This window comes from Sinocyclocheilus grahami, unplaced genomic scaffold (genome assembly GCF_001515645.1).
Source record: "Sinocyclocheilus grahami isolate Dianchi unplaced genomic scaffold, SAMN03320097.WGS_v1.1 scaffold1.1, whole genome shotgun sequence".
In the NCBI taxonomy this organism is placed as follows: Eukaryota; Metazoa; Chordata; class Actinopteri; order Cypriniformes; family Cyprinidae; genus Sinocyclocheilus; species Sinocyclocheilus grahami.
Window position 1 is genome coordinate 3,242,060 of NW_015505180.1, and position 19,035 is coordinate 3,261,094.

Genomic DNA, 19,035 nt, shown 5'->3' on the forward strand with positions numbered 1-19,035 from the left:
CACAACGTTTTATTATAATAATGTTCTCATTAGAATGTTATATACACGACATTCCCAATCATAGTTATTAATTTTGTGCACTGCTGTTTGAGTTTATCACCGGTAAACTGAAGCGCTCTTTTAACTTAACCAAACGCATTCTATATGAGATAAATCAGATATACATCAAATAAACACAATATTACAACGTACAATTGCACAAAAGGCTGCAAACGAACAGCGCGCATCTGAAGTGTCTCTGAAGGAAATAATGCATTATTTATCGGCTTTAAGATATCGGCCAAATTTTCTTATCGGGCCGATACCGATAACAGAAAAATTGAGCATTTATCGTCCGATACCGATATGGTGGCCGATATATCGTGCATCCCTATGATATAAAGCCACAATTTCAAGAAATTTCACAGTTCCTGCGATATAGTTATCTGTGAAAAATATTGGAGTTCTGAGATATGAAGTCACAATTACGAGATGCTTTTGTGTGAATGCTGACTACTTTCAAATTATGACAGAATTTGCCGTTTCTTGATACATTGGTAAAGACCTCATTTTCCTTTCAGATACAGGTTATATCAAATAATTCTTGAGGTGTCCTTGAGGGGAAACTCATCCATCTTTTTAAAAATTCTAGAACCTTCTGTCCTGAAGGCAGTTCTGGAGTTCTTCCCTCAGAATGACAGTACTGAATGACAGGATTAGTATTTTCACAGCAGCTCTCACCTTATGCTCTGGACCACACGCAGACATGTATATCAAGGAGTAGTCTAAGCCTGTTAAGTTGAACTACACACTTGGTGTCTTTCACAAAGGTCAAGTTTGTTGTGATACTCTGACCTCAATGTCAACTACCATGTGTGATGTAACCTGCTGAAAGTGCAGAGTCACTGTCATTGTATTGTTAGACATTTTGCGGCCACACCAATATGAGACGGTGCACTATAAATATATAAAATGTAACCAGTTTTATTAATGCTGTTCCCTAGATGCTTAAGGTGGTTTCCAATCACAGTCCACAGTGCACAGAGATAACACATAGGAGGTCTTATCATAACCTACACATGGAACTAGACATTTGTATATGAAAATTCTGCTAAGCAGACTAATCTAAGCAGCTAAGCTGGTCGAGCAAGGACATTTTGCAGTTAAGCTAGTTCAAAACTGGGAGACATCAGTTCAGCAGCATCCCATGCTGAAGATCAGCATCCAAAACACTACGAATGATGAATGCCAGCTTGTATTTTCAGTGGGTAATGCATCAGACTGCAGATGTTTCATGTAGTTTCCTATACACTTTTAAACATTTTGAACCTGAGGCAAAATAAAAGCATTCCAAATGTATTGCTGTATTCCTGCAAGCTTTGTAGTGATTTAAAAGTGATTACTGGTTTCCTCTTAAAGGGACAGTTGACCCAAAAATTAAAAATCTGTCATTATTTACTTATTCCAAACTTGTTTGACTGATTTTCTTCCATAGAACACAAAAGGAGATGTTAAGCAGAATGTTTACTCTGCTCTTTTCCACAAATTGAAAGTGACCAGAAAAACAGCACCATATAAGCATATTAACTGTTTATATTTTCTTAAAACATACAACACCCTTGTTTGAGGAAAAGAGTACAATTTATGTTGCCATTCTAAAGTTTGGGATTGGTAAGAAGTTTTAATAGTTTTAATGGTCTCTTACGCTCACAAAGACTGCATTTGTTTGTTTTAAATAGTTATATTGTGAAATATTATTGCAATTTAAAAGAGTGGTTGTCTGTTTTTAATATATTTTCAAATGTAATATATTCCTGTGATGGCAAAGCTGAATTTTCAACAGCCATTACTCCAGTCTTCAGTCTCACATGTTCAAAAGTTCTTCAAAAGAACACTGTTTATTTGATATAGAAATATTTTGTAACATTATAAAAGCATGCATTATAAAACTTTTGATCAATTAAATGTGCCCTTGCTGAATAAAAGTATTGATTTCTTTAAAAAAAATAAAAAAAATATTACCGACCCCAAACGTTTGAACGGTAGTATAAATTAATCTGTAACTCAATTTATATGTGCATATTCGAATGTGTTTCAATTAGTTTGTGGGACCTTGGCAGCCTGAGGTTACTATCCACCTTCATGATATGGAGAAAATGTCTGTCAAGCATCTCTTTATGTGTTCCACAGAAGAAAGAAAACCATCCAGGTCTGGAACAACATGTAAAAGATGACACAATTATCATTTGGAGCTTAACTATTCCTTATTATTGTACAGACGATTCCTCTGTTGAATTTAATTACATGACACCCTGAGAGGAATAAACTTCTTGGTAGAACTTCACTGTGCACTACCGAACTTTCTTAACCTTAAACAATTCTCTTTTATTTGAATAATACCTGTTTCTATCTAAGTGCTATTCATTTCTTAACTGCCGCTCAGCAGGCCTGCACAGCCATATCTGACAGGATAAATGTGTTGTATTATACAGGTGATTTTCAGCGAAGATTCAGTGATTACATTGACTCTACTAACAGAATAGATCAAAACGATTATTCTGAATGTGTGTATATGCATATGTATGACGATACAGATCTCTGTCTTCCTCTCTTTTACAGATAAAAGAGAGAGTGCGTAGCAGCTAAATAAAGCAGAGAACAAGCCCGTCTCAGGACATCAGTCCAAAGAAGAGGATCTACCGGCAAAGAGATAAGAGGGGGAGGACAGGGAACAAAAGAGAGAGTTGGAGGACAAGAGAGAGAGAGAGAAAATGGGATATTGCGGCATGTGGATCTTCCTCTTGTCCCTGTCTCTCTTCTTACAAAGCGTCACTGCAGAGGCTGAAGGTAGACTGCTGACTCACACTTTATCTACATGCGATAGGGCCTCTTCAGTCCCCAGTGAACTGCCAATATCCCACCCTTCAATCAATCACAGTCTGAAAAGGTTGCAGGCAGGGTCCAAAATGAACAAGCACTAAATGCGGGTAGAATTTGGTGAGCAACTAAAATTGAGTTAATCTCGGTATACACAATGATATACAACCTTTTGTGTTTGGATGCGAGTTAAAAAGAAGGAAAACTTCGAAAAGGAAACATTATATGTAAATGAGGTAAATTCCTTCATTATTTTTTTTAGTTGTTGATTTGACTAGCTAGCATTAGAAAAGAGAAGTTTTTTTTAATGCGTAGCGATTTCTTTACTTTATACTCGAGGATTTTATATACATAATTTTTAAAATGATATATTGGCAAGTTAATATGCTAGATCCTATGTAATAATACTATGTTCCTGTGGCTCAGTGGTAGAGCATTGCGTTAGCAGCGCAAAAATTCGTGGGTTTGATTCCCAGGGAACACACACACTGGTAATGTATAGCCTGAATGCACTGTAAGTCGCTTTGGATAAAAGCATCTGCTAAATGCATGTTATTATTATTCATTATTAATTAATTAATTAATTAGATCCTAGTTAATAAGTTGGACCGGACAAATATGTATGCTGATGCATAACTAATCAGTTATTAAAGTGAGACTACAAAAACACTTGACTTTAATTTATTATTTTATTTTATTAGTTGAATAATTAATTAAGAATTTTGTCAATTAAAATAATTTATTTTATTATATTTTTATAATTTGTTTTATTATATTAATAAATGATATATTGGCAAGTTAATATGCTAGATCCTATGTAATAATACTATGTTCCTGTGGCTCAGTGGTAGAGCATTGCGTTAGCAGCGCAAAAATTCGTGGGTTTGATTCCCAGGGAACACACACACTGGTAATGTATAGCCTGAATGCACTGTAAGTCGCTTTGGATAAAAGCATCTGCTAAATGCATGTTATTATTATTCATTATTAATTAATTAATTAATTAGATCCTAGTTAATAAGTTGGACCGGACAAATATGTATGCTGATGCATAACTAATCAGTTATTAAAGTGAGACTACAAAAACACTTGACTTTAATTTATTATTTTATTTTATTAGTTGAATAATTAATTAAGAATTTTGTCAATTAAAATAATTTATTTTATTATATTTTTATAATTTGTTTTATTATATTAAATATATAAATAGTTGAATAATTTACTGAATAATCAATTACTTCAGTGGCAGTGCTTTTTGTCTGTTCAATCTTTTATTTTATTTTATTAGTTAAATAATCCTTAATCAGCTTTTTGTCTATTCAGTTTTATTTTATTTTATTAGTTGAATAATTAGTTACTTTCGTGTCAGTGCTTGTCTATTCAAATTTTCATTTATTTTTTAAAACTCCTGTTACTCTGTACTATTTTTGGTCTGGAAAAAGCCCACAAAAATATACATTTCTTTGAACCACAAACCCTTAAAATTTCTTATGTTGTGTGAAGTTTAACAATAGGGAAGTCCACCTTCAGTCATGTCTGTGTATGTCAGTTCTCGTCTGTCTGCACACCTGAAGAGGCTGTGCAGGTGAAGTTGAAATGAACACAGGGTTCTTTCCACATGTGTCCTGCTGAATCGGCAGGTTCTGCTGCAGGCCATCTGCATACCTCCTGTAGCTTGATACCTCTGGTTTGAGCCTTTTCAGATAAATCACTGTATCCCTCTCTGATTTCCATCACCCCTTAACTGTCTGCATAGAAATCTGTGTGTGTGTGTGTGTTTATGTTTCACCTTGAGCTGTGTGTGTGAGGGAGAGAGAGAGAGACAAAGTGGGAAAGAGCGAGAATGTGAAACATACTGAATTCACGCAGGATGGTTTTAGAGGAGTCTGTCAGGACCAATTACTGACTGAGGCTCTAATACCCTGAAACACTGTAATTTCCCACATCTCTTCAAAATGGCTGTTTGCAGTGACAGACACTTGACTATGAAATGGAAAGAATGTACTTTCTGAGGTCACGTCCTTGTTCTCTTTCAGTATCGCACATGCTTTATGTTGAAATCTGGTTAAATGCAAAAGTGCGAGCATCTAACCCCGGTAATCAGCCCTTATAACTGTAAATACACCGGCAGTCATTTTTCATTGCTGTCAGGGCCTTGTTGTCATGGTAATGGTTGCCAGTCTGTTACAGTTGCTTTAAAATGAAGTAAATGTTTGCTTAATAACCTTATTTCTTCACTGACTTTATGAGTCAGCACTGAACGGAGCTCTTTTACGTTGTATCATGTTAAACCACATCATCTTCTCAGGCTGATTATTTTAATCTAGCAGGAGATCATTTTAGTGTAATCCTCTACACACAACTGCACGGTCTGCAAGCTGCGACTGAGATGTATCTAGAAAGTCAAACTGGAGATGATCTGTTTATTGTGCTGTATGCGATGAAGAGTCTGTCTGGACGTGGCAGTGCTGTATTGTGGCTCTTTTGTGGGTTGAAGTTATCACTGTCAGTGCTGAATTTGCAAAAATAATGACCATTTCAAACAGGTTTCGCTTACACTAAGATTGAATATAAACACTAAGAAAATACACAGCTCAAAAAAGTAAAGGAACATTTCGCCATCACAGTATAATGCCAATGCTGCGTACAACATCGCTGATTCAACTGCAGGCGCCATCTTCTGGTGAGGCATGGGAATTCTTTCAGCATGGCCCTCACATACTGCTTTTCCACCAGGGCTGGTGCCGGAGCCAGAGCCCAATTGGGAACCGGGCTGCACTTTTCCACTCTAAAAAATCCTGGGCCTATGACATCAGTAGGCAGTGCTTCCACTACAGACCGCAGTTTGAAAGGCGCCATTTTTAAATGTCGTGGTACAGGTAATCTAACAACATTAACACAACAATTAAATATGTCAATTCAGTAGTAGTTGGCAGAACAGATCAACACTCTACTTCCGCAAGATATAACAAGTGATTTCGGTCACATGTTGGTGTAGAGGGTTCTGCTCCCTGCCAGTGGAAACGCGAGCCGGTTCTGAACGAGAGCCACTCTTGGCCGAGCACTGGCACCAGCCCCAATTGAAAAGCATTAACAGTGATCTATGGGTATTTTCCAGCAGTTGAATGCACATTGGTTGTTCACTCGTTATTGCGGTGCATTATGGGATTCGTCTATTATAGTTTCGTACACCACTACAAATGGCTGTCCCCGCAAATAGTGCCTGATTTAAGGGAAAAGTGGGTGATTTCGGACACAACCCAAGTCATTTAAACTTCAGGGATGTCAGTCTGTCCAGTTAGGAAGCTTACGTTATTGTGAAACAGTTTCACCTGCTTTGGTGCAAATGAAAGTGACAACAGATGCACTGGAGAGGCAATAGCGGGACCTGTGCTCACAACACAGGACCATGCAGCTCGATTGGCATTTGCCAGTGAACACCAAAACTGGTAGGTCCACCACTGGCACCCCATTTTCTTCACAAATAAGAGCAGGTTCGCACTGAGCATGTGACAGACGTGAAAGAGTCTGGACATGCTATGGCGAATGCTATGCTGCCAGCAACACCATCCAGCAGGACCGTTTTGGCAGTGTGTTAGGGATGGTCTGGGGAGGAATATCCTTGGAGGGTCTCACAGACCTCCACTTGCTAGCCAACGGTGTCTTTACTGCTGTTAGGTACCGGGATGAAATCCTCAGATCTTACACTGTTGCAGTGGGCCCTGGGTTCCTCCTGGTGCATGACGATGCCCAGCCTCATGTGGCCAGAGTGTGTAGGTAGTTTCTGGATTAAAGTTTGCTTTTGATGAACTTCCCTATTGCATAAAAGTAGTTTTCTCTCTTAGAATGCTGTATATGAGTGATAAATCACTAAAGCCTGCAGTGTTTGTTCCCTTCTGATGTGGGTGGAACAGATTTTCCCAACTCTGTGCAGCAACTTTTCCGGAGATGAGAACTTTTTACGTAGTTCCTGCCAGATGATCAATAACGTTGTGCTGTTTAATGCATATACTTTTGTTTCCAGAGCTCAACTGTGTTCTAATTGTATAATAGCATCTGTCATCTTGTGGTTGTTGGGGGGGAAAAAAGAACATTTCAAGGCATTCTTCTGTGAGCGAGTTAGAGGCGTTAAAAAAAAAAAGCTTGGGATGTACTTGTGTCCTTCGGTTTTGTCTATCTTCTCTGATCTTTGTCCTCTACTATTAAGTCTAATCCAGTACTGATTAGCTCCTGCCTAAAAAAGCTTGTCTTTGAAGAGTTATCTGATTCAGAGGACATCTGCAGTCCACTTAGTGTTGGCCATCACAAGCTTCACAGTGATTGTGCAATCACCTCACAACCAAGGCCACATTTGCAGCAATCAAAGACAGAAATAAATGAATATTTGGATGTAGTGTAAGGATGTGCACTACCAAAAAAGAAGCATCCTGAAATTGTAGGTCATATGAAACTATAACACAAGCACTGGATGACTGGATCAGGACTTATTCTGAGTCTGCAGCTGCTTTTCCTGTTTAATGTGAATTAAAGTGCAGGTCACTTGGCATAAATTTACTAGCTCTGAAAATCTGGATTTTCTCTGAGTCTACACTGCCATCTAATGGTGGCTGAACATGTGGCTGGGTGTGAAAAAGAAGGCCTTGATAAGAATGAGGTTGGATCCTTCAAAAACTATGGTGACAGTATTTCTTAATCTTTGGAACGTTAGTCAAAAAATATAACTGTTTATTGTTAGTTCACGGTCAGGTCTAATAAATAATATTAACAGATACAATGTTTGATTTTAATAAAGTATTAGGAAATGTTGAAATTAACATTAACTAAGATTAATAAATGCTTTAGAAGTACAGTATTTTCATTGTTATTTCATGTTAGCTAATGTAATTACCTAATGTTAACAAATGGAACCTTAATGTAAAATGCTACCATTATTTTTTCCTATTTTTTCATTATTGCACAAAATGCACCAGACTGTATTACCAGACATATTTGTTAACTGACATTTTTAATAATACATGTTTAAAATATTACTTACTAAAAATTAAATTGATTTATTTCATTTCATATTATACAATGATTTCATATTATTTCATGTATCAATCAAAATGAATTAATAACCAATTAAATTATTTTAATTTAATGTTGATTTTATGGGCCCTGCAAGAAGAATTCTCTAATTTACCATTAATTCAAAACAAAGTCAAAGAAAATGACTTGTAATAGACAAGGCTTTTTGTTGCATGACATTCCTCTATTGTGTTTGTTGATCTGCTATGATTTATAATTCTGAAATCCATCTTCCTGTCAAACCAATTCAGCTTTCTGTGGTCTGTGTGTGTGTGTGTGTGTGTAGTTCCCCTGAATTATGCCCAGCTTTTTCAATATGAAATATTAGCCATTTTATTAGAACAATTTTGTCTCAGCCATGGTAAAATAAGACAATTTGTCAAAAACAAACAAACAAAAAAAAATAATTCTCGTTTTTTTTTTTTTTTTCAGTATGTCGTACAGCCATGCCTGCTGATATTGTGTTCCTGGTGGATGATTCCTGGTCAGTGGGTCCGACCAGCTTCCAGCAGATCAAAGAGTTCATAGCGGACATCATCCGAGCCTTCCAGGGAAGTGTGATTGGACAGGAAGGCATTCGCTTTGGAGTTACTGTCTATTCTGACTTGCCCAGGTCAGTATACATACTGCAGTGGGTTAGTGTTTGCACTTTGGAGAGCCGTTTTCTGCTGAGACAGTGATTATGAGAGAATTAAAGACTACAATATACTGTATATCTGTATATTCCATACGTTAGTAAGCACGAATTAACTGCTTGAATACTCCATATGCATCCGGTTGTGTCCTTGTTCAGGATACGTATAGCTCTGACAGATTATTCGACTCTGGAGGAAGTGCTCCGAGCTGTGGAGGAGGTGCCATATGAGGGAGGCAAGAGCCGCACCGGCTTGGCGTTGGAATTCCTTGTCGAGTCTGTCTTCAGTCCTTCTATCATCAGAGACAATGCCCCAAAGGTGTGACACTTCAGTCACAATCACTTCAAAACACTTCACACACAACCAAACCCATGTTAGAGCCACAACAGAGATTTTAAAAGGGCTTTTATACGGCATTGCATATTTACTCAAATATTTGAGTGCATCTTAAGTGCCTTAACTTGCCATTAAAGATGCCAACAAGCAATTTGTCTGTCCACACTGACCACAAATTGCTGCACGATATGACATCAATCACAGCCAGTCAGAAGACTTGATGTTTAATGTACAGTTATAAGGATCGGGATTGTGAACCAATGGCATTTCGAAAAAATTTTGGTTCCCCAAAGAACCTTTCAGTGAACAGTTCTGAAAAGAACCATATTTTTTTAATTTAAAGACCATTTAAAAAATCTAAGAGCTTTTTCCCACTATACTCTTAAAAATAAAAATTCCAAAAGGAGATGCCATGGCATAGAAGAACCATTTTTGGTTCCCTAAAGAACCTTTCAGTGAACCATTTTTTTTTTCTGAGTGTGATCAATATTTTCAATAATCTAAAGAACGTTTTTTTCCACCATAAAGAACATTTTGTGGAATAGAAAGGTGCCATGGATGTTAAAGGTTCTTGGTGGGACTATAGATGCCAATAAAGAACTTTTATGTTTTAAGATTTTATAAAGGGCCTTTTTTAAATGGAAAAGTTTCATGGATGTTAAAGGTTCTTCATGCAGCCATAGATGCCAATAAAGAGTGTCCCTTAAATGTACCATGATGGTGCATAAATGAAAATCAGTCAAACGACAATATCTTACTGCTTGTTGTGGTCACAGCTTGTATTGTTTGACATTTTATTGCATGTTGTTCGGTTAGGCCACAATACTGAATCTCAGTGATATTTGTCCATTATTAAAACTGCAGCAAAGTATTGAAATGCCAAATTTCCAAATGAAACATCCTTGCACATATACACAGAACAAAATTCTAATTATACATCTCAAAGAGCTGCACCTGCAATCACTCCATTGATTCTGTCAGGACATCACGTCCTGCGCTGCAGTGCACACACTCTGCTCCGCAGTGTCCCACCCATCCTAATTTAGGGCTTGATTAGGATTCCAAACCTCACACAGCTGCTGGTCTTGCCGTAGAGCACCTGGTGTGGAGAAATGAGTGGGCGTTTATAATGAACTGCAGAGATTTCACCTTTTATTAAAACTCTCATCACATACATACACTGTAATGGCATGCTAGTGTAGAGTGCATAAAGATGAACCCAGATGCAGCACAACCAATGCTGGTGAACTTTAGGTGACCCAGGAGATGTTTCCTTTTCAGAATACTCATTTGTGAGTGTAAGCGACTTTGCAGGTTTGGATCTGCTGCGGTTGGGGAATTATGTATGCAATGAGATGATAATTCATGCCGTATGCTTTCAAGGGCATCAGTATCAGCGTGATGTTCTTAATGGTAGATTGAGTCCTTAAATAAAAATTCACACTTTTGGGTGGATTTCATGAAAGCTAACATGAAAAAGTCCCAGTCATATTTCACACCAAAAATCAAAAGAAAAAAAATTACATTCCGCATAAAGAATAAAATGTTGTTTGGTTTTTTTAACACTTTTTTTGCATTATATTTTTGTCATTATTTTTCATGACAAATTAGCATATTTCACCTCTCAGATTACTGTAATGTATTACGGTAAAATATTACATTAAAGAGAATCATTGTTGAAAATAATCAGAGTAGTAAAAGTATGTGATGCATTTTAGTAATGAAAATTGGGGTGTAAGAATTGCTTAATTGTGCAAAAATGTTCCTAATATAAATATAGGCCTCATTTTCTGTATTCAAAATATAATTTCGTTTTTTCCTGTTAACACTTTGTTTTAGAGTTCTGTTCTACATTTACTGTATGTGCTACATACTTAAGTAATAATTCTAAACCTAACCTTAACCCATATTAAGTCCATGTAATTACCTTATAGTATAACTTAGTAGTTGGTGTGTGAGTACACTATAAGTACTGTAAAATTAAGTTGTGGGGAAGTTGTGGCCTAATGGTTAGAGAGTCAAACTCGTAACCCAAAGGTTGCGGGTTCGAGTCTCTTACCGGCAGGGATTGTAGGTGGGGGGAGTGAATGTACAGTGCTCTCTTCCACCTTCAATACCACGACTGAGGTGCCCTTGAGCAAGGCACCGAACCCCCAACTGCTCCCCGGGCGCCGCAGCGTAAATGGCTGCCCACTGCTCCAGGTGTGTGTGCTTACTGCTGTGTGTGTGCACTTAGGATGGGTTAAATGCAGAGCACTAATTCCTAGTATGAGTAACTTTCACTTTCATTAAGCACAACCTAGCCTTCACTTGAGCTGTCTGTTTTAAAAAATGATCGCCCCATCTCTGTTTTACCATTTATTTCCAAGGTTTTGGAAAAGATTGTGTTTTTCCAACTTCAATCTTTTCTTGCTGTAAATAGTCTGTTTGAGCACTTTCAATGTGGTTTCAAGGCTGCCCACAGCACTGAATCTGCCCTTTTGAGAGTGTTAAACAACATCTTTTAGCCACTGATACGGGTGACTCTGTGCTCCTTGTTCTTTTAGATTTATCAGCTGCTTTTGACACCATTAATTATTCTATATTAATCAATAGACTAGAATCTTGGGTGGGCCTCTCAGGCACAGTTCTAAAGTGGTTCCAGTCATTTTTATCTGACAGGAAATATGTGGTGGGGTTTCTCTCCCCTGTGGCCTTCCACAAGGCTCAATTTTGGCCCCCACTTTATTTTCGTAGTATATGCTACCTCTGGGCTCCATTTTTATAAAACACAGGGTGTCGTTTCATTTGTATGCCGACGACACGCAAATCTATTTACCTTTTAGGAAGAATGACCCATTGGCAATGACTGCCCTTTCATCTTGCTTAGACGAGGTTAAATTCTGGCTCTCTCAAAAATTTTTATCTTTAAGTGAAGGGAAAACTGAGGTGATCATTTTCGGTCCATCAGAAAATATGAAAGCCCTAAATCTTGACCTAGGACCTTTATTGGCTTTTAGGTCTTCACAGGTACGGAATCTGGGTCTTCTTTTAGATGACTCGCTAAAATTCGATAAGCAAATTTCTACTGTGATTGGGTCCAGTTTTCATCAACTCCGTACACTAGCAAAAATTAAACTCTTTCTCATTGACAAGACTTTGGAGATGGCGGTTCATGCTTTTATTACATCGCGTCTCGATTATTATAACTCTTTATACTGTGGCATATCTAAAACTCAAATTGCCCGTCTTCAAGTGGTCCAGAACGCTGCCTCTAGATTCCTTTTAAAAAAGAAAAAAAGGGATCACGTCACTCCGCTCTTGAAGGCCCTTCATTGGTTGCCTGTTCAATTTAGGATACATTTTAAAATCTTATTATTTGTTTTTAAATCTCTGCACAATCAAGCACCTGTTTATTTATCTGAATTGCTGCGTCAGTATATCCCCTCGAGAAGCCTAAGATCTTGCGACCAGAACCTTCTTGTAATTCCGCATACCAGACTCAAGCGTAGAGGTGACCGTGCCTTCTCAGTGATTGGGCCTCGTCTTTGGAATGACTTGCCAGTGGAGATCAGAACGGCCCGTAGCCTGTCTATTTTTAAGTCTCTTTTAAAAACCCATTTGTTTTCATTGGCCTATTAGGACTATATTCTTGCCAATTGTATTTCCTATTTGTGTTTTAATTTTCTGGTTGCGGTTTTTGTATTACTAAATTTTATGATTTTTGGTTTTTGGTTTTATGGTTTTTAATGTGCTATATAAATAAAGTAAACTTGAAAACTTTTTCCTTTGAGGTTAAATACAAGTTGGACCTTTCTCGACAGGTTTTGTGAGATTCCAGTATTAAGATATTAGACAAAAGGAAAGCTAATTTTTAGGACCTTTAAGATTTTTTGCATTGTGATCATTTTAATTACAATTAAGCTCATATTTTAGTGTGAGATTCACCCTTTTGCATGTTGGGATCACTAAAGCATCACTTTGTTTCTTTCTGGCCTCAGATTGCTGTTCTGATCACTAATGGCCAATCGGATGATCCAGTGGACGGTCCAGCTAAAGCTGTAGCAGACAGTGGGATTTCCCTGTTTGCTGTGGGTGAGTTGAAAACTTAGTGTTCTTTATGTCAGAAGTGTTTGTGCTGTAGATTGAACGGGCATGACACGTCTGTGTGCACTTCTTGTTTTGACGTGTGGCTCAGAGTAACTATAGTGGTGTATTGGTTTTGGCAGTAATATATTGGTGAACGCGGAAAGACGTAAAACGTGTATGTTTGTGTGTGTCAGCCTTGTTTCCTTGACTTTCTCATGCTCTTTCTGTTTTGACGCCCAGAGTGCTGAAATAATTATGGCTCATTACCCGGTGGCCGACTAATTGCTGTAATTTTTCATCTAACCCATTCCTCCTTGCCCCCCTTTATCTCACACACACACTGACCGTGTCCTGCCTTTCTAATGAGTTTTCCCAGAGAGACGTGAATATATCAGGCCGTTTGACACATCTGTGAGACAGATGTACAGCAGGGCGACATGCCTTGATGTTCTCCCATCATCACTTTACAGCCGATACACTGTCTGATAACACTGCAGCGGGTCTGAGACACATTAGGGTCATTTCTATACACACACACACACACACACACATATACCTGTTAAGCACTAGCTGCACCTTACAGACCTCCATGTTATGACAATGTTAAAATAAAGTCACGTTGGAGCTGTGGCATTGTGGTTAGTGAATAGTCATGGTGCTCATATGGATGATAAAGGTTTGAGGTTCCTTCAGTGTACCCTGAATCTATAATGTGTAAGAAATGATGAAGCAGATCTTTATAGAAGCTAATCGGTGCCATTTCAACTAGCTGATATCATCATGTATGTTCTTAAGGGGTAAGGAATGCTGATCAGTCCGAGATGAAGAAAATCGTCACAGAACCCCATGAGGAACATCTACTGCTCAGCCCAGATTTCTTCTTGCTGGAGAACCATCTGCCCAAACTCTCTCGTCGCATCTGCTTCACTGCTTCAGAACCTCCCCGACCTGTTAAACAAAAGCCACCTGGTAAAACCACCATCAGTTTTTCTACCTTTTTGTTGTTGCTGTTGTTTGTAACCAAAGGTTTTTATTGCATTTTGAGCCTATCTGAACACAGTTGACCCTTCACTAAATTCTGCCATCCTTTGTTGCTTTTTCTCCCTGAGACGAGCTTTACAGAATTCCCCATAAGAATTAATGGGAAATTAATGTAAACAGTATAATTTTCAGTAAAATGCGCACACAAATTGTGGTTTTTATTCTTTCTTGGGCTACAATTAAGTGTGACATTTACATCTGTTGTTATTTATTTAAAATTTAAAAAATTTTGTACAAAGTAACATGATTAAATGCTGCAGACTATGAATCAGAAACTAGGAAAATACTCAAAACAGTCTGAATCTGAAAGGAGAAAAGAGTTATGACAAGTTAAATCACATTTATTCATAAAGTGCTTTTACATATTGTTTCAAAGCAGCATCACATTAATCAAGTGGAAAATACCTGTTAATTTATCAATTATGAAACATTCAATTTCAGCTGTAAAGCAGCTCTAGAGAAGATAATAGTGTCATTATTCAGCTCACTTTAGTTCACTGTTGTTTCAATTCAGTTCAGTAGCTGTGCCAATGTTGTAAAGCTCATCAATTATTAAACGAGTTTAATTTAGCTATAAGATGCTCTACATAAGGCAATAGTGTCATTATTCAGCTCAAATCGGTTGAGTGTTGGTTTGGTTCAGTTCAGTTCAATAACAGTGCCGATGTTGCAACGTTAGTGTCATTATCCAGCTCAAATCTTGTTCTCATCGAATAGTGTGAGTGCAGTTTAGTCAATATATTACTGCATATTAATTCTCTTTTTAAACCCCTTTCTTTTAATCAATAGTGATTAAAGTCGACAACATTAATGTAACATTTGACTAATGGTTTACTGTACTGCAATTTTGTTCAATTATTATTGTTCCTCTTTATAACCCAAATGTGTAAATAAATTAACATTCATTTTGAGGGCTGAGGTAGTTTGATCCACAGCATGAACCTCACAAGATTAATTATGAAGATATATACAGAGGTCTGTCACGAAACTCTAGATGGTGCAGGCCGATAGATTCAAACTCAATCTGATAAAATTACATCATCATTCACATGGCGCAGCCGATTGGTTTCTTTTTGCATCATCGGGAGCCAATGAGCTTGCTGCTCGTCATTCAGATGCTTGGCTAGCGCTTGCTGTAGCAGTTGCGTCGCGCTTCAGAAACCCTCCACCTTCCCTAGTTCCACATTTATAGATCTGCTACGGGGTAATTTCATGTATATTATAAATGGAGGTTATTTTATATATGTTAAATGTGCAGCAGCAGTATTTCCTACATGCTCACTGCAGCATATATGTGGATGTATTGGCAGTAGCAAGTCTCGGTACTTGGTCTGCCGCAGCAGCATAGCAGACCTATTCCGCCAAGACCAAACACATTAACATTGCCAATATTACCATGCTAAACTCTCAGAGAGTTGTCATGGCAAAACTAGCTGTTTTCAAAATAAAGACCTTGAAACACCCCATGTGGATCGTGTCTTTTGTCACTATTATAAAGTGACCCACCATTTTTCCATATTTTTTTTTTATAAGTTCCATAATTTCTACAAACACACATAAGATACTTCATTGACTTACATTAGAAAAGTGCAAAAGAAAATTAGAAAAGTGTATTGTCTGATAATATATCAGGCAGCAACAGGGCTCACCGGCTCAGTGAATAGCTGATTTTCTTCTATCTTTTCTTCTTATCCTGTGTGCTGTTCTGTCTGCTGTAGTGCTGGAGAGGATAGTAGGACCTAAAGATCTGCAAGTGAGCGAGCTGAGTTACAGCTCTCTGCAGCTGATCTGGAGTCAGGCCACAGGAGACGTTACCGGCTACAGGCTGCTCATCACCCCTGTGTCTCCAAAGGGCCATCTGCTCCCAGCACAGCAGAGACAGGTGAGACACGGTCACCTGTGCATATGTACACCCCATGCAGCACAGCAGATGGAAGGCTGCACATTGACCAGCTTTCTTTATGTGGCAATAAGCTAAAATGATGACTATGTATTTGCAAGTGAGCGTGTGTGGTTTGTTCAGAATATATTCTTTTCTTTCTGTTTCTCAGATTGATCTGAAGGGAGATATTAGTAGTACTCCAGTAACCGGGTTAAGTCCTAAGACTGAGTACTCTCTGACTTTATATGCCATCTACCCCGGACGCATTGGAGAATCTGCCTCTATTATCACAGAAACCAGTAACTATATTCACTAAAAATATCTCTAAACATGATAAATTTACGTCAAAATGGCGTTTATGTATATTTTGAAGGAATGATCTTTCATTGTGAGCTTATTTATACACAGTACACAGACTTTCCCATCGTCTAAATGCAATTCATATGTATGCATTCTTTTCAGCTGTTTTGCCACTGGTTTCGAACTTCCATGTGATTGAAGAAGGACTGTTCTCTTTACGTCTGGGATGGATGTCTCCGCTTGGAAAAGTGGATAAATATAAAGTTTATGTTCCAAGAAGTGAGAAATCAGCACACACTCTGAGACGGAATATGAGATATTTTAAAGATGTTGTTTTCAAAAATTCCTTCATTTGTTCTCAGCGGACAGACCCGGCCTCATTTACGATCAAATTCTGTCGGGTGACGCCTCCTCTCACGGGATTGATACTTTAGAAGAGGACAAAGAGTACACAGTAGAAATCTACGCCATCTACCCAGAGGGCCCCAGTGAGACTGTATCTGTCACCGGGAAAACTTGTAAGTTTGTCTTCTGTCTTCTATATCTTTCATTTTTAATTTCATTATAATTTCATCATTATATGTATATATATTTAGATGGTATTTATGGTTAGGGAATAATAATAATTATTATTATTTTAAATAGTTTATTTTTTTATTATTGTAATAATATTACCATTTATAAAAAGTATTATTGTTAATAATAATAATTGAAGGGAAATTTTATATTAAATAGTTTGGCTTGGAATTATTATGTGTATTACTAGTTTAACCACTAGATGGCAGTATAACACATATCATCACAAAGAAACCTTTAAGTAAAAATAAAAACGTTCTCTTGTGTTTTATTTATTTAATTTTCTATTTTCTGTTTCTAGTTTGTTTTGAAAAATAATTTTTTATCATGCATTATCATCCTATTATACACATCTCGTCCATCTTTATTTGACCCTCTAACTCTAGCACTCTCTATTCTAATTCTATTCTTTAAAAAAAAACACTTGTCCCTTTAAGACTTGCACTCTATTCATTTGCTGCTTGTTTTCTTTAAAAAAAAACAACAAAAAAAACTAGCACTTGTTTTCTAATCTTTTTGTGTTCTATCTGTTTTCTTTTCATTTATTATACAATTAACAAAAGCAAAAAAGACCTCTAACACTAGCTTCCTCTATTCTTTTTCTATTCTATCTGTTTTCTTTTTATTTATTATATTCTTTAAAAAACCCTTGCTACGTGTACTGTGTTAAGCTAACTGAGACTTGTTATAGCACTTGTATATCATTGCTCTTTTGTTGATTTTGATTGCTTCCATTGTCCTCATTTGTAAGTCGCTTTGGATAAAAGCGTCTGCTAAATGACTAAATGTAAATGTATTATAAACTCTGCACTTATGCTTCTCTTTGTGTTCCAGTGAAACTGGTTCCAGTTGATCAACTGCTGGTGCAGAACGCTACTACAGACACAGTTCAGGCCCGCTGGTCATCTGTCAGAGGCGCCACAGGATACAGACTCACCTGGTCATCATCAGGTAACGAGCACTGAGCTGCTCCAATAGTAAATGCAGCCTATTTAAAAACAGAAATGCACATGCATAGCTCTGCTTCCATATTTCCGCAGAGGGACACAGAGAAAATGTGAACCTGGGAGACAACTTTAATTTCTACATGGTGCAGGGCCTGCATGCTGGTACAGAGTACACCATCACTATCAACCCCATCTTTGTGGACATTGAAGGGCCTGTTACCTCTGCCAAAGCCAAGACATGTGAGTGCTACACTGTAATGGGCCCATTACACAGGAAGCATGCTTGCTTTCAAAAACAGCTAGTTGGAGCCAACACAATGGAACCGGGGTTTCAATATGTGTTATTTAACTCGATACAGTGTCTTAAAAACAGCAAGGCATTAAAAAATAGTGCAGACTGAGTGTAAAAAGCTACAATACTGCGAATAAATCATGCCACATGTGAAGATGCTGATGCTCTCTCTCTCTTTCTCAGTGGAAAGCAGTGCAGTACAGACCCTGAGAGCGTCTGCGGTGAGCATTAGCAGCGCTGTTACCTCGTGGAACGCTGTACCTGGAGCCACAGGCTATAGATTGGCCTGGGGTCCTACTGCAGGTACCTATATAAGTACCTTTTTTCTGTCTCCTTGTCCTGCACTTGGCCATTCGTTTCACTTTGTAGTCCGTTTCTCTTTTCATTTCCTCTCTCTCTCTGATTTATATTCTCTCTTTTATGGAAGCGACAGGTTGGTGACAACATGAGGTGTCGCTGTGCTGCCTCATGACTCATGCCGTCAACTTTATTCGTATGTTTAAGAGAATTTGTGTGTGTGTGTGTGTGTGTAAGTTTGGGACTCTGTGTAAGAGAAATGAATTGATGGCACCTTCAAAAGAAGAGTCTCGCCTCATGACTCATGCCGTCAACTTTATTCGTATGTTTAAGAGAATTTGTGTGTGTGTGTGTGTGTGTGTGTGTGTAAGTTTGGGACTCTGTGTAAGAGAAATGAATTGATGGCACCTTCAAAAGAAGAGTCTTTGAAAGTGACTCCTTTCTGTCTGATGGGCATCTGCTTTAAAAGAACGACCTGGAAGAACATTCTAATGAAAGAGAGCTCTGTGACTCATACCACACGCTCTGACACATACATAAAGAGAGTCTGAGGCTGAGTTTATGGAGAATGGGAAGGAAACGAAAGGCAAGAAAGACTAATTAGACGTTAGATGTTCAGTATTTAAAAAAAGTCTTGAAACACGAAAGTAAGATTTATTATTATTTATTATGAAATTATATTTTAAATATAAATGTACAATTTTGATATTTATATGTATGAAATGTTAAATTAATATA

General features: G+C 37.6%; 1 protein-coding gene across 1 annotated transcript in view; it reads left to right on the forward strand.

The window, feature by feature from the left end:
- The first annotated feature begins 2,602 nt into the window (after positions 1 to 2,602).
- Positions 2,603 to 19,035, forward strand: part of LOC107592433 (collagen alpha-1(VII) chain-like) — a 57,999-nt gene continuing 41,566 nt past the window's right edge. Inside the window, exons 1-12 of the mRNA XM_016281981.1 lie at positions 2,603 to 2,826; positions 8,356 to 8,536; positions 8,717 to 8,876; positions 12,875 to 12,968; positions 13,758 to 13,931; positions 15,722 to 15,885; positions 16,055 to 16,184; positions 16,348 to 16,464; positions 16,548 to 16,703; positions 17,596 to 17,712; positions 17,802 to 17,948; positions 18,184 to 18,303. Of these exons, the coding sequence (XP_016137467.1) occupies positions 2,751 to 2,826; positions 8,356 to 8,536; positions 8,717 to 8,876; positions 12,875 to 12,968; positions 13,758 to 13,931; positions 15,722 to 15,885; positions 16,055 to 16,184; positions 16,348 to 16,464; positions 16,548 to 16,703; positions 17,596 to 17,712; positions 17,802 to 17,948; positions 18,184 to 18,303 (1,636 nt within the window). The 5' untranslated portion in view covers positions 2,603 to 2,750. The remainder of the gene's footprint in view (positions 2,827 to 8,355; positions 8,537 to 8,716; positions 8,877 to 12,874; positions 12,969 to 13,757; positions 13,932 to 15,721; positions 15,886 to 16,054; positions 16,185 to 16,347; positions 16,465 to 16,547; positions 16,704 to 17,595; positions 17,713 to 17,801; positions 17,949 to 18,183; positions 18,304 to 19,035) is intronic.